This window comes from Mesocricetus auratus, unplaced genomic scaffold (genome assembly GCF_017639785.1).
Source record: "Mesocricetus auratus isolate SY011 unplaced genomic scaffold, BCM_Maur_2.0 Super-Scaffold_100019, whole genome shotgun sequence".
Taxonomy (NCBI): Eukaryota; Metazoa; Chordata; class Mammalia; order Rodentia; family Cricetidae; genus Mesocricetus; species Mesocricetus auratus.
Window position 1 is genome coordinate 158,479 of NW_024429200.1, and position 25,260 is coordinate 183,738.

At 41.8% G+C, this 25,260-nt stretch overlaps 1 protein-coding gene across 1 annotated transcript in view; it reads right to left on the minus strand.

The window, feature by feature from the left end:
- The window catches only part of Mgam (maltase-glucoamylase), a 109,533-nt gene that overhangs the window by 41,851 nt on the left and 42,422 nt on the right, over nucleotides 1–25,260 (minus strand). The window contains exons 30-52 of the mRNA XM_040728546.1: nucleotides 24,341–24,466; nucleotides 23,015–23,143; nucleotides 22,658–22,768; nucleotides 22,302–22,364; nucleotides 20,896–21,030; nucleotides 20,360–20,444; nucleotides 19,280–19,418; nucleotides 18,364–18,497; nucleotides 18,193–18,227; nucleotides 17,987–18,103; nucleotides 17,441–17,589; nucleotides 16,775–16,859; nucleotides 15,788–15,844; nucleotides 13,081–13,205; nucleotides 10,064–10,152; nucleotides 8,407–8,456; nucleotides 7,826–7,993; nucleotides 5,193–5,342; nucleotides 4,672–4,872; nucleotides 2,643–2,797; nucleotides 1,205–1,373; nucleotides 867–963; nucleotides 430–542 (exon numbers count right to left, since the gene is read on the minus strand). Of these exons, the coding sequence (XP_040584480.1) occupies nucleotides 430–542; nucleotides 867–963; nucleotides 1,205–1,373; nucleotides 2,643–2,797; nucleotides 4,672–4,872; nucleotides 5,193–5,342; nucleotides 7,826–7,993; nucleotides 8,407–8,456; nucleotides 10,064–10,152; nucleotides 13,081–13,205; nucleotides 15,788–15,844; nucleotides 16,775–16,859; nucleotides 17,441–17,589; nucleotides 17,987–18,103; nucleotides 18,193–18,227; nucleotides 18,364–18,497; nucleotides 19,280–19,418; nucleotides 20,360–20,444; nucleotides 20,896–21,030; nucleotides 22,302–22,364; nucleotides 22,658–22,768; nucleotides 23,015–23,143; nucleotides 24,341–24,466 (2,682 nt within the window). The remainder of the gene's footprint in view (nucleotides 1–429; nucleotides 543–866; nucleotides 964–1,204; nucleotides 1,374–2,642; nucleotides 2,798–4,671; nucleotides 4,873–5,192; nucleotides 5,343–7,825; nucleotides 7,994–8,406; nucleotides 8,457–10,063; nucleotides 10,153–13,080; nucleotides 13,206–15,787; nucleotides 15,845–16,774; nucleotides 16,860–17,440; nucleotides 17,590–17,986; nucleotides 18,104–18,192; nucleotides 18,228–18,363; nucleotides 18,498–19,279; nucleotides 19,419–20,359; nucleotides 20,445–20,895; nucleotides 21,031–22,301; nucleotides 22,365–22,657; nucleotides 22,769–23,014; nucleotides 23,144–24,340; nucleotides 24,467–25,260) is intronic.

Below are 25,260 nucleotides of genomic sequence, written 5' to 3' on the forward strand. Positions count from 1 at the left end.
ACATTAGGGAAGTGTGTAAAACAGAAGCAAGGTCTCAGAGAAGAATTCATTCTCCAGCCATGCTGAAGGATTACAGTCTGAGGCTTGGTGAGAGCTTATGGAGACAGGATCAGCCCATTCAGCCAGAGGTAGAGGTAGGAAGCTAGTGGCCAGTTGCCTTGCTCTTCTGATATTCAGCTTGAAGTTTGAACCCCAAAATCAGTCTCTGGGTCTTTTATTTATCTCTAGTACATATCCACTCTCTCATATTACATATTATGACTTCTCCTGAGAAAGACCATCAAATTCAGGTACCATATGAGTTACAGTATATGGCAATCCTGTATAGTAGGAGTTTAATACATTATGAGTGCATGTACACACACACACACACACACACACACACACACACACACACACACCACATTTCATAAATGCATTCCTTCCTACCTCTGTGTATTGCTGAGTGACAAGCTCTGGAGTTGGGCCCAAGAACACATAGAAGTCCAGAATGCCCCCTGTGGTTCTGTATGTTACTGCAGGCAGGGGCTGGAATGTCACATCTGAAAATGTAAGAGAATGTCATCATGCTGAGACCCTTCATGTTGAGAATATTAACCCTGGAATCCCCACTTGCTCTCTCTCTTTAATGCTAAGATACCAACAGCTGGTATTCTGGAGTAGGTGCATATAGAATTGAAGAAAAAAAATGAAAACTCTCACTGGCTACTTTGCAAATGAAAGTTGGGTAATTATATATAACTAAGATATACATAAAGAGTCAATGAAAGGGAAAACAAATCCAGAATAGTGGCAGCTAACTCAAGTATATTCTAAAGCCATTCCAGAGTGATTAGCATACAATAAGGGGCACAGGTTCATCCTACCCATGGCGTTGCTGTTCAGCAGAAGGACTCCATGGGCATTGCCATCCTCCTCTAGCCCCATGTAGTAAGGGTGGACACCGTAGGAATTCTTCTTGTACTGAGGGGAAGAGGGAAGAGAGGTTAGGAGACTGTGTGCATGGGAAGAAGCTCAACAGGAACTTGATGGCTACACTGAGTCAAGATTCTCCTGGTAACAACAGGAGAGGAAAGGGAGATTGAAAACATGTCCATCTGCCTAGCAGTAGAAGTCAACAATCACACGGAGTCTGCCAAGAAGAAGCAGAAGACACATGTGTGGCCGGAGGGGACAGAACACAGACCACACACCCTGTCCTTACCCCCGGGGGCTCGTCCCTTGAGAACATGCCCCACGTGTGCCAGTTCAAGTCTCTCCTGTAGCTCGTGTGCTCAGTTTCCCCGAAGCCGTAGATGTATGAGGAGGGCAGGCGGGTGGAGATGCGGATGAACATGTCATTGAAGGTGAAGCCAAGGAGCTGAGAGTCCCAGCTGCAGGTGGAGGAGGGACATTCACAACAGAAAATCAGCGTCCTAGTGATTTACAGCAGCTGCCTCGTGAGGACAGCAGACCCTCCATTTTCACACACCATCTTTTCTAGAGGCTCTCCAAATCAGACATGCAAGTCCAGTTAATTAAAATAGGCACAGTTAGCCCTGCTGAAATCCCAAGTCACTAATAAGTCTCTTAGACTGTGTCATTGCTTCTCTTTCCTGTTGTCCACAGTAACAAATTCAATCATTTTTTTCAACTTTCCACTCCAAACTCACCCTGTCTTCTGCTCTTGGACCCTGAGTCTTCACTTCCTACATGTAGCGTCTCCCACCGTCTCACACTGCTGCTCACATGCTCCCTCATCTCTCCTGAGAGCATCCGAGGACCCTCCAGGGCTGATCCTGTTCTAAGTCACACCTAACATACCTCCTTCGTCTCCCACATCCACCCTCAGGGGAATCGCTCTGATGTAACTGATAAATTTCCTCTGGCTCAGGGCATGCCATTTCTATCACAAATTTTGTATCTCTTTCTCAGAGACACAAACTCAGATCATGGTCTCCAAGTCAGCAAATAACCTGATTTCCCTGGCTTTTCCAGCATAGCAGTTTTTGCTATATCAAATCCCTCTACATAGTATGATGTAACTTTGCTTAATGGAAGAAACAGCACCTGTCTATGATCACAGTGCCAGAAGATAACCTACTATACAGAAGGAATTCAGCAAATATTTTTTCAATAATTTACACAACTCTGCAACTGCCTTAGTAATCGCTCTCAGAGTATTAATATTTCCCTCTAAGAACAGAAAGCACTTCCTCATGTGTGGTTAGATGAGATGTTCCTCCTAGTCCCAGGTATTTCAATACTTGGTCCCCATTTGGTCACTATTTGGGGTCTATTGGGAGGGGTGGCTTAGTGGAGGAAGTATGTCACCGGGGATAGGCTTTGGAGTACAAAGGCTCACAACACTCCCAGTTTCTCTCTGCTTCCTGTTTGCAGTTGAAGATGTGAGCTCTGAGGTGTCCCTGCTGTCTGCAGCCTGCATCCACTTCACCATCATGGAATTAGAAGCCATAAAGTTAAAAAACTCTTCTATAAGTGCTCTTGGTCACGCTTTTTACCACAGTCATAGAAGGTAACTAATACATCATGGATCTCAACAGGGGCATCTGATGACTTGAGCCAGGTGTCTTCCAGGACAATGACCTGGTGAGGAATGTTTAGGAAAGCAGCAGCCCTGAGTCAGACCAGGACCCACTTACATCACAGTGCCTGTACTCTTCCTGCGAATTTCAATCCCAAATGGATTCTCCTTGATGAGGACCTCATAGAGACGGCCATCAGGGGTGCTGGATGGAGAACTGGGGATGTCCAGAGGCACTGGGACTTCATACCGACTGTGGTTGGGATCATAGATCTAGACCAGAAGAAATCATTTTATGTAAAGACAAAATTATGGCAGATACATTATGATGTTTTCTTAGCATGCTGACAGTGACCACATAACTGAAATATAATTAAAAGTAACTGATGAATATGCTTTATTTCCATAACACAAATATTAGAGGATTGAACACCAAATATCCTAACTACACTGAATTGATCAATCCAAAATATGTAAAAATGTGAAAGCATCAATAGTGTACACATTCACAGTTATCTGTCATTTCAAAAGAACTCTTTAGACATGAATTGTACTCTAGAGATGAATACCTCAGCATACTCTTAGCATGTTTGACACAGTCTAGAGGGTGTAGGTTTCCTCTTCTTTTACCTAACAATACAGGAATTAACCAACACATCAAAGAAAAAGTTTCTATTAAGTAGCTTGATCTTGGACATGTCAGTATTGTGGGCTCTAGAACATTCCTTCATCCATTTCAACATTACTGTTAACACTGAAAATTCATTCAGAAATTGATATGGTATTTATAAACATATGATATGTTGTTTTGTCTGTGTAAGGAGACCTGAAACTTTTCATACTGGGTGGAAAAAACTGAGTTTCTCTGATTAAAAATATCCCCTCTGAAAATGAAATGAAGATGAATAATTAGGGTTCCACAGTCTCCTGCTGATAGAGTAGTAAATAGTTGAGATGGAATTGAATGCACCAAAGTTAATGTCATGAAAAGCTTAGGAACTCATGGGAAATAGGAGAGAAGAGTTCAGCACTCCTGAGGGATGTGAGCTGTTATAAACTCTGCAGAAGGCTTTGCTAGCACATGGAAGGAAGGGTGAGGTGGTTTCATACATGAAATACAGGCTGAGTCTTAAAAGCTAAGCAGCAATAAACCAAGCACAAAACTGGTAAAGAAACAACAAGCACAAAGACCCAGAGAGCTAAGCTGGGCTCAGAAAGGCATCAGTATGATGGAAAGGGCTAAATGGTTGGTGAGTGTGAGTTGAAGCTACACACCCAGCCAACTTCATTCTGGTGAGGACACACACACATCATCACCTTATCAGAAGATGGAGAACTCAAGTCCGCATTGAGCTCAGATTCTACGAGTACTCTAGACAAAGCCACTCTGCCGTGATCACTGCCTTGCTCTCTTCCAACAGCACTTGAGTACCCAGTATAGACCAGCCTATGTGTGAGATTCCAACACCACCATGGTGGAACGCAAAACCCTGTTTTGGAGCAGCTAACAGTTTAATAATGAAACAAACGAGAGGATGGGCTAGCCCATCCCTAGTCTCTTTCTTTAATTAAAGCAGGGAAGGAGAAGAAATCACTCTCATGAGTATTTCAAAGATGTCTCCATTTATTTTATTCAAAATCATACTCCCCCTCATATATTGTCAATCACATATCCTATCGGTTTTCTGACTTCCATTATCATTACCAAGCATATGCACACATCTGCATGCTATGAACATGGGAGTCATTCTAAAGGCATGGCCCTCTTGTTTTGGTTTGAATGACCAAGATGGTCTCTATGTTTCAAACATATCCCTGTTGCGCATCTCCCATCTTACCTACAGATCGACTCATCCACAAGTGCACAGCCCTCCAAGTAGCCTGCTCTGCCCACCTCCATGTGTTGTTCTCCTAAACATTTTCTTTAGACACAGTGACCTCTCACATTTGAAATGAAGAGCTGTTTGACTGTTCTTCCAGTAATCTAGTAGTTCTCTTCATTAGAGTGATGTTCTGCACTATTTTTTTTACAATAAATAAGTAAATAAATAAATAAAACTACCTTTTGGAATGTTGTAACACAAGGTCACAAAGAGGGATGAAACCGGAAAGGCTCTTGCACTCCTGATGGCGCACACCGTGTTTACCTTAAACTGCAGCATCTCATTCTTGTGGTAGATCACTCGCAGTTCTAGTTGATTCACGGGCATAGAGGGGAAGGCATTGCTGTACGGAGAATCCTTCAAGGAGATGTCGGCTGTGGCCTCGTTCTCATGATACTGAACATTGCTGACTGAGTACAGGTCACTGGCAAAGTAGCAATAAGGGACCCCAGGAGTGTCAGATTCCTGTTAAGAAGTCAATATCCTGCATCAGCAAGGATCTGGAGTTGTCAAGAAGATTAGAAAAGCCAATTTATATGGAGAAAGTTATCGTTTCATCCACTCATGCCTATAAGAAAGTAAGCATGGATTTAACTTCCAGGACTCCAAATAACACAGCAAACATCCCATTCTTCCACTTTACACACCTCAATCAAAATAGGGCTCATCTGGAGGCGTTCCTTTCTGTGAATTTTAATAAATCTTGGGATAGATGACTGTGCTAAGGCCATTGTAGGCTGTATTTCAAGGGTTCCGGTTTATATGAACATCGTCAGCAAGCTCACCTCCCAGATGCAGCCACGGGCTGTGCAGTTGGCCTTGGAAGCTCCATGCTCGTCTGGATAGCAGTCTATCTTCTCCTGGGCCCTCATGTTGCTCCACTGGACTGTGTATGCTTCTCCCAGCACGAGATGGATATCTGTGATGGTGGCAACCTGAAGGGATGCAAAGTCATCCTCAGACCTTTGGGTCTTGCCAGGACTCAACTTTTTTTTTTTTTTTTGGTTTTTCAAGACAAGGTTTCTCTGTATTGTTATCCTGGAACTAACTTGCTCTGTAGACCAGGCTGGCCTCAAACTCACAGAGATCTGCCTGCCTCTGCCTCCTGAGTGCTGGGATTAAACGCATGTGCCACCACCACCCCGCTGCCAATATCTTAGTCTATCTTTATGACCTACTTTTCAGGATTAATGAGCACATTACAGTTTTCAAGGGTACAAATATATATAGAGTAAGAGATAGTGGCAAAATGAAAATACCAGTGTTCTATCAAAACCTTACATATTATACTGTAGAAAGAAATAGATAAAACCTGCTATGATCACCCTTTTTTTTTCATTACTTCCCTGGACCACCTGCCCCTATTCATCAGAAAGGCTTTCTCCTTTTATTCCCAAATTAAGTTATTTTTGTCATTCACCACCTCGCCGTGTCATGACCTCTGTGGTGTGGAATGCCTAGACAATAGGACAATGTGAGTAACATGGCTCCGCTCTTCTCCATAATCTTACACAGATTACTTCAATTCTTTTCATTTTGAGAAATTTTTTCTCCTTGTAGCCCTGGCTGTCCTTGAACTCTTTCTGTAGACCAGACTGTCCTCAAACTCACAGAGACCTGCCTCCCAAGTGCTAGCATTAATGGTATGTGCCACCACTGCCTGGCCCGCATCAATTCTTTTGATCTCAGACTTATCAGCTGAGGATAAGATTGGTGAATAGGAAATGTCGTTACATAAAAGTCCATTTTCCATATCCTAAGCCAGTCATGGAGCTAAGGACTGATTATGTCAGACTTCTGAGTCCTTTGCCTGCCCTGTTCTGATAGCTCAGCTTAGAAAGCATCATCAAGATAAACACTGTCTAGGAAAGCGAGGCCCTTTCTGAATCACTACCAGCTATCTTACTAGCATGAAATGTACCCTCCTGTCTTAATAATTCAGGTTCATATAATACATCCCATCAATTAATAACTGAAGTTATGACTGTAGCATATTCATGGCCGGAAAAGTAAATTGGGGTTCACTTGCTGGGCCAGGGTTTCTTTCTTGCTAGAAGGGCCTGGCCTCTTCAGCTTCATCTCTGCCTTCCTCTTTTTACAACTCCCTTTTCTTGGACCATTTTGTTTTCCTTTTTCATCTCTCCTAGAATAAGAGCATTGTGACTAAATCCACTTAGCCACTTCCAGTCATTAGATAAGACAGACCTTTGTTCTGACAAAGTTCAAACTCTGAAACAATTCCAGCAAGTTTTCAACTTTGAACTTTGAATTGCAGAAAAATAAACCAATCTGTTAGCCATCTCAGACTTCTTGTCACATAAATCTGATAATCCCAACCTTATTTTATATGTATGGGTATTTTTGCTTGCATGCATGTCTCTGTGTTACACATGTGTAGTGCCCACAGAGGCCAGAAGTTGCATTGGATCCCCTGCAACTGGAGTTACAGATGTTGGTGAACCATCATGTGTGCACTGGGAATCAAACCTGGAACTTCTGGAAGAACAGCCAGTGATATTAAATGCTGAGCCATTTCTCCATCTCCACAAACCCAAAAAGCTTGTATCTACTGCATTTCATCAAATAGAACCAAAGCAAATATTCTACAGATGTTGGCTTAGACAGCTGCTTAATATTTCTGTGCCTTCTTATGTGTGTGAACTGTATCTCTCACCACTCTGATTGAAACAGTAATGAGTTCTTTTGGTGATGTTCTAAGCATTTTATTTTCTATCATGAACAAGGCCTGTTTTCACACATGCACCCTTCAGATGCCTTAAACTTGGCCACAGACACAACCAACCACATAATTCATCATTTGTAACTTCGTAATATATGTATCTTCTTTATATGTCACATATAAATACACCTTGAGTAGAAATCTCAGTTGACTAGGAAAAGGTTCCTCACATAGAAGTCATACAGAAAGGCTGGATCTCATTCTATCTGCCAGAATACCACTTTTCAATCACCAGCTAAGTTAGTTAATCACAGCATCAACTTTTTCATAAAATATTTCTTGCAAGCATGTATGTTAGAGAACATATATTATTCTCAATAGAGCTTAACAAAGGGAAAGAAACATTAAAAATTAATTAAATAAAAGCAATTTAAACTTTTTATTCATAGGATCTCTGTCTCTATCTTGCACCTTCAAGCACAGGCCATCAGCTTTCAGATCCCGTCCCTCGGATCTTGTCCCCACATCCAGTTAGAGGAAACCAAACACTGAGAGTGAAGAAAATAAGGATGGGAAAACTGGAGTCATGGTGCCTCAAACTATCTCTACATTTTTACCTTCCTCCTCCATACTCTGACATCACCATCAGGCTTCAGATGTGCTCTGGTCCTTCAACAATCCCTGTAATCTTAGCAAGAAGTGACATCAAGATTACCATGGAAGTTTATAAATTCTTACCTTCAGGGTTGAGTTGTAAGTGATTTGAGGAGACATCTGACTGAGGACACCATTCTGTTTCACTCTAACATCGTAAATTTCCTCGGTCCCAAAGATTTTAATTTCCTGGAATTCTAAGTTATTGGGATCCTTGTAGCCTGGACTTGAAATTGTCACATTCAATTGGTTCTGAAACACATCAAGCATAATTATGAACAAATAATGAACACGTAGATTCCTTAGACCCTCAAACACTCCATCCTAGACTCCACACTTGACCTGCTCTAAAGGTCACTCAATTTTCTTTGCTGGTACATAATAATGGGAATAAAAATTTATTTTTACAATGCCCATAGAGAGTGTGAGGAAACCAAGCAATATTTTATAGAATTGTCTTTTACAGCACTAGCTAATTTTCTTTTTACTGTTGACTCTTTTCAATAAATACTGCTGATGCAATTTGTATGAATTAAGTCATAAACAGCAATGAATTCACTCACATAAATGCTATTTAAATAAATACTGTTACATGCATATAGCAGAACACATACGGTCATCTTCAGACAAAATCCCACACAATATTAATAAAAATATGCACTCACTTTGGTGACAGTAAATTCAATGAAAAGGTAACTCTTCATGGCCACAGTGTCTGAAAGAAGAAAGAGATGTCAGGCTGGCCTGGTGACCACAGAAGATGAGCTTCACCTTCCTCTCCTAAAAAGTGGCTCCTCTTTCTTTTCATGACTGAAGAACACGTCGGTAGATCTGAGTATCTAAGCTTGTTTATTCATTCATCTATCAGGTCGATTTGGCTACTTCTGGGCCTTCACTAGTACAGACAACGCCACAGTGAATAGGAGAGGGTCAGCATCTCTGTGGCACACGCCAGACATGGGACTTCTGTGTTAGATGGTATCTCTATTTTCAACATGTGAAGGAGTGTCTATACTGTTCTCCATAATGCCTATGCAAACTTACTTTATGCTTTTGTTACCTTTTGTGGGGTTTTTTTTGGTGTCATACTTAAAATCACTATACCGTGCCCAATAACAAAGAAGCTTTTCCCTATATTTCCTCCTAAGTAGTTGCTGTTTTTTTTTTCACAATGGCTCAGATGGGGAAACAACACACATACCTATCAGTAGACGAATGAACAAAAGAATTAGAGTGCATGTGTGCAATGGAGTATTCTTTAGCATTAAAGAAGAAGGAAGCCCTGCATTGTTAGAGCAGAGATGAATCCGGATCCTGTTCCTCTAGGAGAAGTAGATAAGACGGCAAAAGAGAAGCAGTGTGTGCTCTCTGTTTGTACAGGGGCTACACAGCTGCACTCACATAAACAGAGGAAGGAACAGGAGAATTTAGGATCTGAAAGAAGAGTGAATGGGGAAAATCTGCTCAAATACTATGAAGTTCTAGAAAGCCAATGCTGCTATTAGTGGTAATAGAAACATAAATTATCCCAGCACTTGGGAGGAAGAGGCAGGCAGATCTCTTGTGAGTTCTAGGACAGGCTCTAAAGCAATACAGAGAAACCTTGTCTCAAAACCGCCCTCCAGAAAAAGAAACATAAATTAATGCTATGGTAACCATTTCACAATGCCTGTATGTGCACAGAGTCTGAATGGCCACATACGTGTCTTCTCCTTAATACTATAACCGTGAAAGGATCCTTAGCAGTGTTACCCAGGCAGTCATCCGATGGGAATCTGTTTCCCAAGGTAAAGTCATGAGAATTCCTAGTGCAGTAGAAACAGCAGTGAGGGAGGGAGGGAAGGAAGGAGGGAGGGAAGGAAGCAGGGAGGGAGGGAGAGAGATAGGGTGTGCTAAAGCTCGTAAGACGCGCATAATCAGGAAGGCTTGTGTTTGCTGCCTCCCCGACATGGGTATACTTTTCATATACAGTTTTCCCCATGAAGAAGATATCTACAATGAGAATTAATTACAGCAACAGTCTTGAAAATGTGTCTTCCATTTGTCTTATAACAATGAAGTGAGAGAGAGCCTGTTAGATGTGACTGGTCAAGGAGAGAATTCAGAAATAGAAACAAAGAAAAAGAGAGAGATGCTCGCCCTCCTCCTTCTGTGGTTCACCTGTCATGGCCTCTGACCAGTCCATCCAGAAGCACACGGTTTCTCTGGGAGGACGCTCTAGGATGCTTGGTGATATTTCCCTCACAGCAGAGTGGGCAGCAGGGGTGAAGGGACAGAGACACGCAGGTCTACGGTGGCCACACCCCCTCCTAGCACACTCACCCTTTGACTTCCCGTCATCCCAGAACAGCTCTCCTCTGGCTTCTTTGTTCTCATCCAGGGCAATGATCAGACCAAGAGGGTTCTTCCGGCTGTGGGGAACAAGGTTTGCACAAGGCACAAATCCTTAGGGCTCAAAGAATTTTTAGAAAATATTGCCACAAAATTTCAAATGGGTAAAGGTATTAGTCGTGGATGTCTTCTTCCCTTCGGGGACAGGGTCAAGAACGCTAGGAGACGTTTTCTCAATATCACTGTCATAAGAAAGAAATGTCCCAAACCTCAGCAACATATGTCCAAACAGAAATCCGGGTGTGGTCACTACATCAGCCACAGTGAATGCTGTGGATGCATTTATATGCAGAATGCAGACTACGAGAACAGGATGGGTATTAGACAGTGGTGCCGTGGGCAGGTCACTAAAGACACCATACTATAAGGACAAGATCAGCTGCTGCCCCTAGATATGCCTTCTCTGCCAAGGAAACTTTTACTCAGAAACACGTAAAATAAGGCTCATCTACAAAATGGTAACTTTATATTGAGTGTCTTTGATTGTTTTTGAGACAAGGAGCTCAGACTAGCATAATTGGCTTCCTCACCCAGGCTGGTTGTGAACTCATGACCCTACTGCCTCTGCCTCTCAAGTGCTAATTCTATTACACACCACTATGCCTGCCTGATTAGTTTTACTTAGTTTAATGTCTACTATGTTCTTTTGAGAAAAATAAAACATCTAACAGCAGTTTCATGCTTGTTCCTCATGTTTCCTATGATATTCGTTCCAGGTTAACCTTCTAATACTTGATCAGACTCTACTATCAACAAAATCAGATGATTTCCTCTACAGTTCATGGATTGAGCTACCATTGCTAAAATGCCAACAGATATAAATGCAAATCCACACAACTCCTAAATATTAATATTATAAGATGCATTCAGCACACTTGCCCACAAACAAACGTAGGGAGTGAAAAGTAACACAGACAAAAGACAGGAATGTGTGGAGCGTCACTTCCAGGAGTATGATGAGTGATTTGGAGGACCTGCACGCTAAAGGATATAGTTTATACTACTATGTAAAACATTGCAGGGCTTGCGAGGAAGTATAAACAACACACATAAGAGACAGAAAGAACACAAGAATACGAACAAAAATGCCCAGAAACCAAGACATGAGAAATACCATGTTAAGCAAACAAAACAGACACAGAATGTCATAATTTCATATTTTCTATCATCCATGAAAACTGCAAATAACCAAGCAAAAACTTGATAGACTGAAGAGGGATGATTAGAGCCTGAGATGGGTACCAAGGTTGAGGTATTGCAGGATGGCAAAAAAAATATGAGCAAAAACAACCAGTGGATAGACATGATCAATGCATTACATGTAGATGGAAAGAAATATATCAGTGATTAATTTTTATAATTAATATAGACTAATAATAAATAAATAAATTATTTAGTAGAAAATTGAGGGGTGAGATGAAGGGATAGGGGCGGTAAAGCACTTGACTCCTGTGATTCACAGACTGGCCCACTACAAAGAGCAATGGGAGAAGAGGCCCAAATGCAGTTAGTGTGTTGGTTATATTTGCAGACTGTCATGTTTGGGACATGGCTCATCTATATGCTTATTAAGACACTGCATAATGTAAAAATGTACGGATAAAGGGATTTACTGCATGACTTACTATATCACATCACAGCTTCCTTGACAAGATTTTCCACCTCTCCCTTTTTAAAATTTTTCTCACCCTTTTTTCTACTAAATTTTATTTTATCTTGTTCTGGGGTGGGGGAGGAAACTGGTGGGGTCAGGAGGGATGATGTAAAAGACACAAAGAATAAATTTTAAGAAGTGAAAAAAGAAAGACACCGCATAAAGTACAGGGACTCAACTTCAAAACACACTGGGAAAGTACATGGATTCACTAATGAAGAATTTCAGACTTCAAGGGTGGGGAAAAATAAAATTTTCATTTTTGCAAGGAAAATTGACATGGGTGTACAGAATAGGCTGAAGCTGAAAAGAGAATGAAACACAAACAAACAAACAAACAAACTGTATTGGATTATGTGCTTTTTCATAAAAGTCTGCAACTTGAATAATTAAAGCAGTGAGTGGTGTTCAAAGACAAAGATAGGTTTCCACCCTCCTAATAAATCTTTTTCTATTGTAAATAAATATGCTAATAGTTTCAGCAAAATATTGGCACCAATATGGAGCTCTTTATTAGTATCAATTTGGAACAAAAAGTTATGAAGGGGGTGTGATATACTGGACACTTGAGTTTGTACTCTTGAATCCCATTTTGAATCACAACAAAGAAATGGCTCCGTGGGGTGGAGACAAAGGTGGGAAACTAAAGTTTCAGAAGGACACATCGGGGGTGCTAATCTAGAAGTGGGAAGGGAGGAGTGAACACCATAGACAGTCAGACAAGGGCGGAAGAGGAACCAAGGACCACAATGGAGCTTTCTCAAGACGTGAGGCTTTCAGAATTAAAACTGTAATTTAGTTGTAATTAAAACCTGGAAAAGCAGAAGGCTGACCACAAAGCAGTCAGTGTCTTGAAAACTGGAAGGGTTTACAGAGGAACAGGGACGATCTCTCCAAGTCCATTAGGGGTAGCTGTCAGTCTACAGCTTCCTGAGAGGACAAGGAAAGTCCATGGGTAGAGTGTGATCACACACACACACACACACACACAGAAAGAGAGAGAGAGAGAGAGAGAGAGAGAGAGAGAGAGAGAGAGAGAGAGAGAGGCAGAAGCAGCCAGCATCCTTCCTTACTACATTCTACATTCCACCTGCTGGTTTAGCCTACTCTGGATAACAGATATGGACAAAATGCCCGGATGTGTACAGGGGTGATGTACATTCATATACAGCGGAACAATGAATGCTTGGAAGCTGCTTTTGGCCTTGAGAGTCATGCTTGATGTAAATATGGCCTTCATCACAAAAGGATGAGCTCACAGTATGCAAAGCAGAGCCCTAGTCCCATCGCTCACCTTAAGTCCGTGTTCAGGGCATGTTGCTGCCAGGGCAAGATGTAGCCTCCACGGATGTGAAGATTAATGTGTTCTAGAGGGGCTGGCAAGGTCTTCCACTCTCCTGTTGAATTAATATCTGCACCCTGTGACAGGAGAAGAGATGTTGAGGAAAAGAACACACACATTTCTGAACTCCCAGCAGATCCTAAACAATCTGCCCGGTCACCAACATTCAACACAGGTCATCATCACACGTTGTTTTCCCTCTGTTGTGTTAAAGCTTGCTGTATTTAAAGCTTTAAGACCCTATTAGAATAGCTGACCTTATGGGGAGTAGAGATTAGTGGGTAGAGTTAAAGAACATGCTAAATGAGGTCTTTGTGTGGATCCCTGCCATTCTCAATGCACACCCTGTTTCTAATTTGGGAGGAGGGTGACATTGGGCAATGTTGCCATGCCTTCCTAGTTCCTGAAACATCTTCCCCCAAGGGCAATACTAGACTTCCCTTTCACCAAGAAACCACTGATCCTCCATACACCTACTAGGTAAGTAATACTTCTGACTCCTGCTTCACAGGCAACATCCAAGTAAAATGTATTGCTTATATATCCTTGCAGAATATACCCAACTATATCTTCTCTCAACACTTGCATCTGGTCTCTTGTGTGAGGTGCGGTCTGACCTGAAGCATAGCCTCAGACCTTCCTATACTGTCTCAACTCCAGAGGGCTTCTTTCTCCTTGACAACGCTTCCATTGATGTCTTGTGACAGATAATTCCTTCCTGCAACGAGGCTGCCCTAAGCTCTTGGGTATAAAGTAGCATTGCTGATGTCTGTTCACAAGCAGCTCCATAACCCTATCCCACAATGACCATGAGACATTGTGATTGTCCTCTGGTAGGTGTTTGAACGCTGTTGGTTTGGAGGTGAGGTGTATTCATATAAGTGTGTCTGGTTGTCATCCAATACAGCATGAAGTATGAAGTATAAAAATAGGTGACAAAAGTGTTTAGCAATTCCTGCACGCACACCCCAAAAAAAGAAAGAAAAAAGTCAGTCTAGTATCTGTAGCTTGTGAATAATAACTAAGGTAGACTTTCCTCAGTAATTCCAACCATTTAAAGTTTGTTTTAAGTAAACATCACTTTAAACGTTTTTCTTTTTCTCAGAACAGCTTGTTCGATTAACTTTTGTCTTTGCGGGTGATTTCAGTTACCTTCCCTTTATCAGAAACTACCTTCTATTTAAAAGCCATAAGTAAAATTAGCCAGTGCAGGAAACTCTTTCTTATTAGCCTTCATATTTCACTTTTAAAATGTGGTGCATATAATCATTTACTTATGTGTCAGTACTCAAGATAAACAAACCTTAGGTAATGATTATATGTCCAGCTTCATGAGACTGTGTGTTCAGTATTCCTACTCCTAGTGCTCAACAAAAAACATTTTACTGGGTAAGGTCAGCAATAGAACAGGCTAGCCAGATGCCTAGGGAGCAAATTTTAAGGTGATCTATGCTTTCAAGGCTATGTAAAGGTAAGGCCACACTTAAAGTACAGGGCTGCCTTAAATTGTGTGTCCTGGGCTTCTCCCTACTTAACCCTAGTCTAGGCCCTATATCAGAAACCTCAAACATGCCCAGCAGGTCTCATTGTCAAGGGATAAGGTAGTTAACATGAAATTCAGGCAAAGCTGACTGTTGTCTGCTAAGAAGGCACTAGATCATCCCTACCCTAAAGGCAGAACTAGCCAATAACAAAGCATGTGGAGGAAAATTGAGGTGCTCCCAAGACAGAGAAGAGGAGGAAATCCACTCTTCTGTTCTTCACACAGCTTTCACCCAGTCTTACAGCAATCACCTTGAGTTGTCAACCGGGACTGAACATGCTCTGACTTTTGTCTGTCTGCCACTTCCTTCTCCTTTTGTTAGAGGACAGCAAATCTCTAATATCCTGTTCTTAGCTTTCACTGGCACAGAAATGTATCATAGGGAGCTTCTTGTTGACATCTTATCAATAAACACATGTGAACAACTCAGACATCCAAGTCCTGCACCATATGTCTGTGCGTTTTATATATTTATTTGTGTCTCATAGCTGTTAATCTTGGGTGGTGGTATAGAGGAATTCTCCTTACGTTTACAAATTACAGAGACTGACTTTCAAATTGTACCTATTTGTTTAGAGGTTGCATGCATGCGTGCATGTGTGAGAAAAACTCATGGAGTTTCCTCCTGCCACCTAGTGGGACCTGGGATTCAAACTCCAGACACCAGGCCTATATGCTAACATCTACATGTTGGACCATGTCTCCAGCCCCAAAGAGTGGACTTTTCATAAAAAGCAGAGAGGAAATGGTCTCCACAATTAAGAACTTAGATAAAACAAAATGAATCTCAAGAGTTTACTGGTGTCTCCTCACTGTAATGATATTAATACAAAGCTACAGATTCACACATAATGATGACTCCCAGCAAGCCTGGTACCAGTAATTTACTCTGTATGTTACTGCAGAATGCTTGCCTGAAGGGTGACTGATCATGGTCAGAAGTTAGGAAACAAGGGCACGGAGAGTAAAGTGGCCATTCATGACCATAAAAGGTGATTTCCAAAAGTGGCATGAAGTTTGCTATCTATCATATCCAGACACTCTGCACTGTCTGGATTATACATTATTATTATTATATATTATTATTATATATTATAAATATAAAGAAAAACTGACCGTGTAATAGTCAAACCAGTGGGCTTTGGGGAAATATGCAGTGACATCTCTGGCATTCTGAAATAAAATACAAAGAAAGTGTGGGCAGTAGACTCTGGTATCTAAGACACAGTGACCAATATACATTGATGAGGAGTTAAAATAATAATAAAGCTAACAGAATTGGCCGAAATTACTCCACACCGCTTATGGTATCAACGATGCTGATCCTCCTTTTCCAGGGACACAAATTAGCCTATCAAAAATAACTGCCTTCACAAAGTCCCCCAGGCTACTAGACTTCAGAGAAAAGCAAACACCTCTCCCTAATAGATGTATTCATCCCCTGCCTAAGCAAATGAATAGGCGATGTTGACAGCAGAACGGAAGAAAATTAGGCAGGCAGCCTCAAAAAGAAGCAAGGTGTGTTAGTTATCTGTTCATTTTCTCAAAAGTCACATTACACACAGAGCAAGTAAATTAATTGGGTTTGCTTCTAGCTTCAAGACCATGCATTGAAGGAATGGGGGGGGGGATAGCTGGTTTCAAAGGATGACATGGAGGGAGGGGAATTATGAAATTAGCTTACAACCTCAAAATTAAAAGAAATAATTAAAGGATAAAAGACGTTAAAAAAATCACACATATTGTGACAAACAGTTCTCCAGATAATTTTAGCTAAGAATAACAGAAAATAAGGAATCTTTAAACTTCCTGCATGTGACCCTGCACACCTTCGCTTAGCTCATAGAGAAATAATTACAAGCTTCAATACATGACAAGGATATTCCTTGAATTATCAGGCAGACATTAAAGGTTTAAAGGCAAAAAAAATACCAAACAAACAAACAAAAAACCTAAGACATGGGATTTGGCTCAGAAGGACCAAAGGAGACAAACGTAAAACAGGAAGCCATGTCTCATAATCCCTCTCACATGGGACTCTGCATGGCCCTAGGCATCCAGGCCTACAGTGGAATCTGTAAACCCTCGGGTCTCCATACTCACAGGTTCCAGCACAGGGCTGACCAGGAAGGCTGGACCCAGCAGGAATTGTTTGTCTATACTCCAGGTCTCCCGGTCTGACAGAAACCTGAAAAGGAAATAAAGGTGCCAATCTGACCCCAAGAACCTCAAGACAAGGCCTCAACAAGCCCTCAAGTTCAGACCCAGGTCAGACGTCCAGCTACACCCCTTACCTTCTTTATATTAACTAGACTGATAAGGATCACATAGACCCCATGCCCCAAATGCTGTATTCTTAAAACTTCACAAGTGCATTACTGCCACAAAGCGTCTTACATTTCCTCACTCTGCCATACTATAATGTGACAGTAGGCTGGTCCTTGCCACCGCTCCCCGGAATGTCCTCTAAAGTTATGTGAAGGTGTGCTGGTCAAAACCCCTATACCAAATAAGGAAGTCTTGGTAGGGCCAAATAAGAAGGAAATTGGGCTCTGCTGGAAGCTTACACTTCATAAATTCAGTAAACACACTGTATCCAACACTAGAGTTATGTATGGCACTGCAGAAAGAGGATTGACAAAGACACTCTCTGTGGAGAGCTCATATCAAAGAGACTTATCACTTCACTGAGCACAAGTTGTTTGGACCCACTTCCACCCTGCATGATAAATTGTCCATGGGTCAAGCAGATTCCAGCTGGACACTCACTCGTGGAGGAGAGGTCGCACCACTGTGCTGCCCTCCGCGTGGGCCTTGTACATCAAGGTGTAGAGATATGGCAACAGGGTGTATCTGGTCTCTAGCACACTTCTGGAAATGTCCACAAAGGCTTTATCCCAGGATACAGGGTCTTGTCTCTAAAGCAGCAGAAGAAAAGTGTTCAAAGTCCACCAGAGACAACTAAGGACTTCAAGAAGGTCATCAAAGGCCCATTTGAACTGCATATCACACATCAAACATACCGCAAACTTTTGAAATTTTGAATAGGATGTATAGGACTGCTAGAATATTCTTAATGGACTGGTAAATATCAACAAAATTCTACCAAAAAAGTAGTAAGGCATTCTTCATTAAATATAATGGAAAAACAGTCCTTAAGCAAAAAGTCACCAAAATAATATGGAGGACTATGGTTTATATGATGAAGATTAATGTCTTTGCAGTCTCCCAGGGAACACAGGCAGCAGGATTGCCCTCAGACACTGAGGTGGCATTTCCAGTGACATAATATAGATGAGGAAGCTGACATCCTACCCTGGTCCCAATGGTGTTGTGGTTCCTGGAGAAGGGGTAAAAGGCTCCCAGCTGCATCCAGCGAAGGCACATCTCATACTCAGCATCTTGAAAGAACCCACAGATGTCTGACCCGGTCTGAAACAACAAGGAACCAGTGAGCTCTTGGTGCTTTCTGGGAGATGCTGACACCTTCCTAGGGAGGAGGACCACGCAAGAGCACTTACATAGGAGATGCCAAAGAGACTGAACTCCATCATGCCTGCAAGGAGAGATGCAGCAGGGTGAGGACAGAGGACAGGCACTCATTCTCTGCCTCCTCCTCCTCCTGTTCCTCCTCCTCCTCCTTCACTTTCACCCCCCACAGGCAGCAGAGGCCCCTGGGCACACCCACACACCAATGATGGATTTCCCCAGCTGGTCCCAGGCAGCCGTGTTGTCTCCCAGCCAGTGTCCTGCCCAGCGTCCAGAAGAGGGGAACGTGGAGCGCGTGATGACGATTCCTCTCTCTCCTGTCACCTCCTGAACAGCTCTGGTTGGAGAAACAAAAACATATATTGAAGAAGAGCGGAGAAAGGAAGGTAATAGAGTATCTCCTCCAAATGCTTTTATGATGGCAAACGTTTGCTACATCTGGACAGAGTGCAAATCTGATTTGTGAGGATTCTGTGGCTGTCTAACACAGTTTTCATGCCTTTTCATCCTTTAAAAAATCATCATGTGATGAACCCCCAGGTTGTCACCAATGGTAGGCCTGCAATAAAGGTTCTTATTTATTTACCCAATACTTAATTTTCTGTATATGAGGAGGAAAAATAGTAAAGTTTCCCATAAGATAATTATGCTATGTTGTTATTCACTAAAAGAACCATGGACTATCTTATGAAAGTGACCATAATAATTAAGAAACAAACAACAATAGAATATCAGACATATAAAGAGACTTTCCAATTCTGAAACAAAGGACGGAAGTTTCAACCCTCCTTTTCCTGTTTGTCTCTAACTCAAGTGACTTCTTACTGTCACACTTGCTACTCTGTGTGATGATCCAGTATCCCCAGATGAGTGTGTCCTCACAAGCACTATTTTCCCTGATGCAGTGGCACATTATTTAAATCTTGCTTCCAATTATAATCACTGTGTGTGGTCACATTCTCATAGAATGTGTGCTTAATAAATTACAATCTTTACAAAGTTATAGTTAGATGACCTTTTAACCCTTAGTATGAAGAATGAATGACAAATCAGGAAATAAACGCAACACTGACTTTCCCTACAGGTGCCACCAACAGGAGAAGGGAGAGGATCACTCACTCGTAGGTGGGTCTGGTCTGGGACCACCCATACAGGTTGTGCACATCATAGTGCCGCACCCGGGAGCCGTCTGGAAGGATCTGCTCACTCTCCATGCACAGAGTCTTGCTGCTCAGGCCCCTGTCCCTGGCTGTCAAATCTGAGGGAAAGGTGCAACATCAGTGAGGATCAGCCTTGACTCTTAATTCTTGACCACTTTTTAGAAGATATCAAGACTAACATCCTCGGCCATGATCCCACTCTACTCCCAGGAGCATAAGAACAAGAGTCTTCTCTGAGTAGTAAGCATTTTCAGCATCAAATTTTATAAAGAAAATGGAAGAGTTGAAAGAAAACTGCTTGTCAAGCATTCACTATGGGACAGGCCCAAGAACAAGCTTCCTTAAAAGATTTATTTGTGTGTGTGTGTGAGAGAGAGAGAGAGAGACAGAGAGAGACAGAGAGAGACAGAGACAGAGACAGAGAGACAGAGAGAGAAAGAGGGGGGTTACGGGCAGCCAACAGAAGGAGGAATCCAATATTCTGGAGTTCCCAATGATTTTGATTCACCTGACATGAGTCCTGTGTTAGTATAACATTTTCACTCTTAACTGCTGATCCATCCTTCCAGCCCCAAAAGTTAATAGATTTTTATGCACTAGTTATTTCATATCTTTTTATCATATTTCTGTGAGTAGATAGTGTTGTCTGCCTCTTACACTTTAGGAAACATAGATTCAGCCATGTCTCTGGGAGATCACACAACTCAGAAGAGGCATAGTGCATGGAGCTAATCTATTAATGGGCATCACTCCAAATTCCACCAGCTCCATGAAAAGGGGAAGCCACTTCATTGTACATATTGGTTCAAAAAGAAATTCTGTAAGTTATCACACCACAGAGACATTATCACAGTCTGAACAAATTCAAGAAATGTTCTAATGTCTCCATTTGGATAATATGAGGTGCTTTTGACTTGGGCCATATTAAACCAAACTTATGTGGGGGAGGTGCCCGTGGTGGTCATGGTAATCCCAAGATGCTAGGCTCATCTTTCTTCCAGACACTGAGCAACAAACAAAAAGAACCCAAGGTCCTTACGTGGCATGTAGGGAGGATGGTTGAGAGTAGCATTTCTGCAGCCTGAAACTTCCCCATTCACAAAGCTGGAAGGTTCGTTCATATCCTACAAATAGCGAGATTATAGCTTATTTTTAAAGATACTTAAGTTCTGTCAATTCAGAAACACATTCAATATGTCGCATCTCTTTCAACGCTGGCCAGAAAGGACAATGAACTGCAGGGGAAGCATAGACTAGAAAGAACACCTACCCTCAACAGGACTGGACAGACGACTCCATTTCTCCCCTAGCACAAGCAATGCTCTAAGGATTTCCCACTAACTCCTGTGGAGGTTCTACAACCGGAAATTAAGGTGGGTTCGCACTTACTATGTAGAGAATAATTCTAAGTTCAATTGGATGATCCACACTTTGTTATCTGAACACTTTTTCTTGTCATTATTATCACCTTGCCCAATGTCATGGATCCACATGCTCAAAACAACACACACACACACACACACACACAAACAGACCCATACCCATGCATACACAGACACATCCCTGCACACTTACAATCCACAGGCCATCAAACTTCAAGCTCTTTGTTGTATCCCGTGTGTTTGTGTGGAGTTCTTGAATCTCCTTCTTCCACCACGCAACAGTTGAATCACGGAAAAAGTCTGGGAAGGCCACATAAGCTCGGTATTCCTGTCAAATAAAATCCGTTTATCATGAATGAATATATTATACAGGAAGCAGGCACTTACTAAGCACTTATTTAATTCTACCTCCACAGTTGTGCAAAGTGGTAGTCTGAATAGAGCCTATGCAATATAGCATTGTTGACTGAATAGGAAAATATTTAGAGCAAAGAATAAAGAGAACAAATAATCCACATTCTCAGCACTTTGAAACCATTACATTGTATGGAATGGAGTGATCCTGGGCTTTGTGTTGTTAAGACCTAAATTTAAAACTTCTATGACAGAACATTGACTTACCTGATTAATGCTTGAATCTGACAGGCTTTCTAGATCTCAGCTGTACCATGTGACCGTGAATAGGACAGCTTCACCATCAGGTCAACCATTGCACGTGTCTGGTACACTAGGACTATCTTACACTTCCCAACCTCACATTCTGATACTGATGCAATTCCAGTCCCTCAACTATGATCATTATGTAAAGGAAGAATTAAAGGTCCAGCAAATATTGAAGTTCAAGGAAGGCAGCCTCCCAACCATGTGAACACTGCTCAAAGGTATACCAGAAAAACTCATAGAAAAATGAACAGGCTGCCTCAGTGCTTCAGATAATCATCTCAGCAAGAGGAGGGCCTGATGCTTCTCTTGACAGTTGTGACAACGAATTTATTCATCCAAGCAACAGATACAAATGGGATGAGAAAAAACTTAGCACTGGAATCTAGATTACTTGGTTCCATTAAATACAAAAGCCTGCTCAAAGAAGAAAAATTAACTACATGTGACTACAGATAAAAGTAAAAGCAAACTCTAGAGGCCCAATGAATGATGGAAGGGTGGAGCCAAAATAATGTGTGGATATGGAACAGCCTGTGTATGAACATAAATATACACAGAGAAAAAAGATGCTACAAGTCAGGACAAAGACTGGAAACTGTTTTACAGGAAGAAATGACAGCATTCTTAGAGCCAGCATCCAATTGAGTTCATAGCCCTTAAGAACTGACAGCCTTGTATTTGAAATTGCCTTTGTGACATGGAAAACTATCACAGGACACTTGAGCACACTGAGTCTTAAGCCCCATGGTCAATTATGCTAACATCACACCTTGAAGGAAAACATTGCTACACATAAAATGAGTCTCAGAATGACAGGAGAAACATTGCTCCTTAGTGATTCTGACATGTGTCTGTCATACGAAAAGACACATATAGTTCCCTAGACATGACTGTCTCCTCCTGGCAAACACCCAACATCCACAAAGGGCCTTTTACCTTCACTTGACTGTCCCAGTCTAGAGAGCTGTTCACGTCAATACCAGGGTAATCAGGCCAGACCTGTGAAGAGAAAAGGTTTAACAGCAATGCCCTGAACAAGCTTTCCCACAAATAATTTCTTAGGAAACTAAAAGCAAAGGTTCTGGGACTAATAGTTGCCAGGTAGGACTGACTTAAAGAGAATGGATTCCAGAAAGCTCTTAAGCATTTCAGCAGATATTTGCTGAAAAAAATTAAAAGAAAACTACAACATTAGAAATCAAACATAACAGGCACAAAATCTACAATCCTGAAGAGCACTAACAGTGGCTCTGGCCCAGGGTGAGGATTCCTGGATCAACACCAGCTCATACCTTTCCCCAGACAATGTCACGACTATTGGGATATGTGATGAAAACATTATCCTTCAGACCCAGGTCAAAGGCAGGATATGGCTCTGTCTCATTGCCAGAAATAGCTGGGTCCTGAAATCAGAGCACAAAGAAGTGTAAAATTAAGATAGAGGATGACACAGAAGGTAGGGTACAAAAAATGAAGTCCCCAATTGCAATTTGCATTATAGAGAGTCCGTGATTCCCAAGAAATACACTTATATTAATTACATTTTTCTTTCCCTCTAGGAACTGGAAAGGGCAGACATTCTAGGGCAATCCCCACACAAGCCCACCTACAGTCCCAAGTGCAGCCTACACATTCACACAAGGACTAACCAGGATGAGGATGACACGCATCCCATTGCTCTTCATGCGATCGATCAGTTCTGGAAGCCCAGAGAACTTGGGGCTGAGGGTGAAGTCCAGCTGCCTCTCCATGTAGTCGATGTCTGAGTACTGCACATCCTGGGAAGACACAGGAAAGTGTGGCTGCTGGGTGGAAGCTCAGACTCCAGCAGTTACCACACCTGTATGCAGCATTTAAACCGCTGCTTACGACACATTGTAGCCATGGATCTTGGACTGATTGTTAAAAATTTCACACAGAAACAGGAAAAAAACTATTTCAACATCAACAAGAAGTTTAAGATGGGTGGGTATCTTAAAGACTGTTGTAAAAATAAAAACAGTGTAGGAAAAAATGCTTTGACATTCTCCATGAGTGTGTCCTGAACTCAGTATTGTGTATTTATGGAAAATAATGTCAAATATTCTGTGCTAATATTATAGAGATCATAGGTCTCCTATAAAAGAATCAAAACCAAAACAGTCCTCCCTGTAGAGGACCAGTGTGGGAGATGGCCAAATGCAGCACTCCCAGTGAGATGCTCTGTTTCAACAGTGGTCCTCACCCTTGCTAATGCTGGGACCCTTAACACAGTTCTCATGATGCAATGACCCCCAACCAAGACTGTTTCCCTTGATACTTTATAACTGTGTTTTTGCCACTGAAATGGATAATAATGTAAGTACCCGTGTTTTCCAATGAAGTTAGGTAACCCCTGTTAAAGAGCTGTTTGACTCCCCCATAAATGTCTCAATCCACCGATTGAGAACCGCCGTGTTACAGTAAGTGCTTTGCACTAATGAAACACAGAACAATATGTGCAAGACAAACACAAAGGATACCAACATGATTTCTGATTATCAGACCTCTGTTTTGAGGATATGTGGCTTTTTCTGCATGTGATTCCACTACAAACTCAATACAGGACTATAGTATGGAGCCAGTAAGAAGCTCTGAGCTCAGGAAGCATTGTACTGTGCCAGGACCAAGAAAGAAGTTCTCATAGGGAATGGCTTGCTGAGTTTGGGTAAAGTTAGCTTAACTAAGCAAAACTAATGCAGAGTGGTATTCTATTAACATGTCAGTAAAGACAGTATAGATAAATATGGTGAAGTCATTCAAGCAGCAGAGAAAAGCCTGGTGCAGGAGACGGCACTCAGGAACCAGGCTTAGCTCCTCTTTGTTAGTCTAAGCCATCACTGTCATGAGGGCAGTGGTCTCCCCCGAATCACTATGGATGGTCTAGCTCAGTGTGACATGACATGAGACAGCACAGTGTATCATTTGACAAACAAATCCTCCACTGATGTACGTACATAGGGGATCTGCTTAGCCACCATGTCATTATACAAGCTGGCGATCTCAGTATCATTCTCGTATCCATAGCGACACAGTTGGAATCCCAGGGACCAGTAAGGTACCATCACTGGCCGACCAATCAACTAGAAAACAGACAAAAAGTGTTAGCCTGTTAGAGGAGAATCTGGTTGGAAACTAGATGTGAAGTTAGCATATTTTACTCAAATTAAACACCAAATTCAAACCCAGAAAGTAAGTAGAAGGGTGTGTAGCACTTCTGGGACACACTACAAAAAGTCTCTGGTTTCTCAGAGTACACTTTCCAGGAATTCTGGAAATCCTGTTTTTATTCAGCTGTCTAGACATATAATTAAGATGTTAAAAACATACACCAAAAGGGGAAATAGTTAACTTAGAATACAGTCTCTAGGTCTTGCTTATTGTGTGACCTTGGGAAGTTATGTGATATTCCTGTACCTGTTTCTTTACCTATAAATCAGAACTAAGAGTAGGAGTTATCTCATCTTGTTTTGACTGACTAACTTAGTTTGTGTGACACACTCTCACTTGCATTAAGCAATAGACACAGCAGATATTTCATACACGTTTGCTGATGTCACCAACAATGGTATTATTCCCATGACCATGACTCCCACCATCACCACCACCACCAGAAGAACACTCATTGTCTCAGTCACCGCACGGTAACCACTGTGATGATGTCATGATGCAATACTTGCCATCATGATAACTCCCATTGCCACCACAGACATAATCATCATCACCATCACTACTACTCCCAAAACTATCATATCTACCACCACCACCACCATCATGAGCTCACTCTCTGAGCTCCCAATATAAACTCTACTACAATCACTTTATCACCTTATTTCTTATCTTCCTCTCTACCATCATCACCATAACTGCCACCATT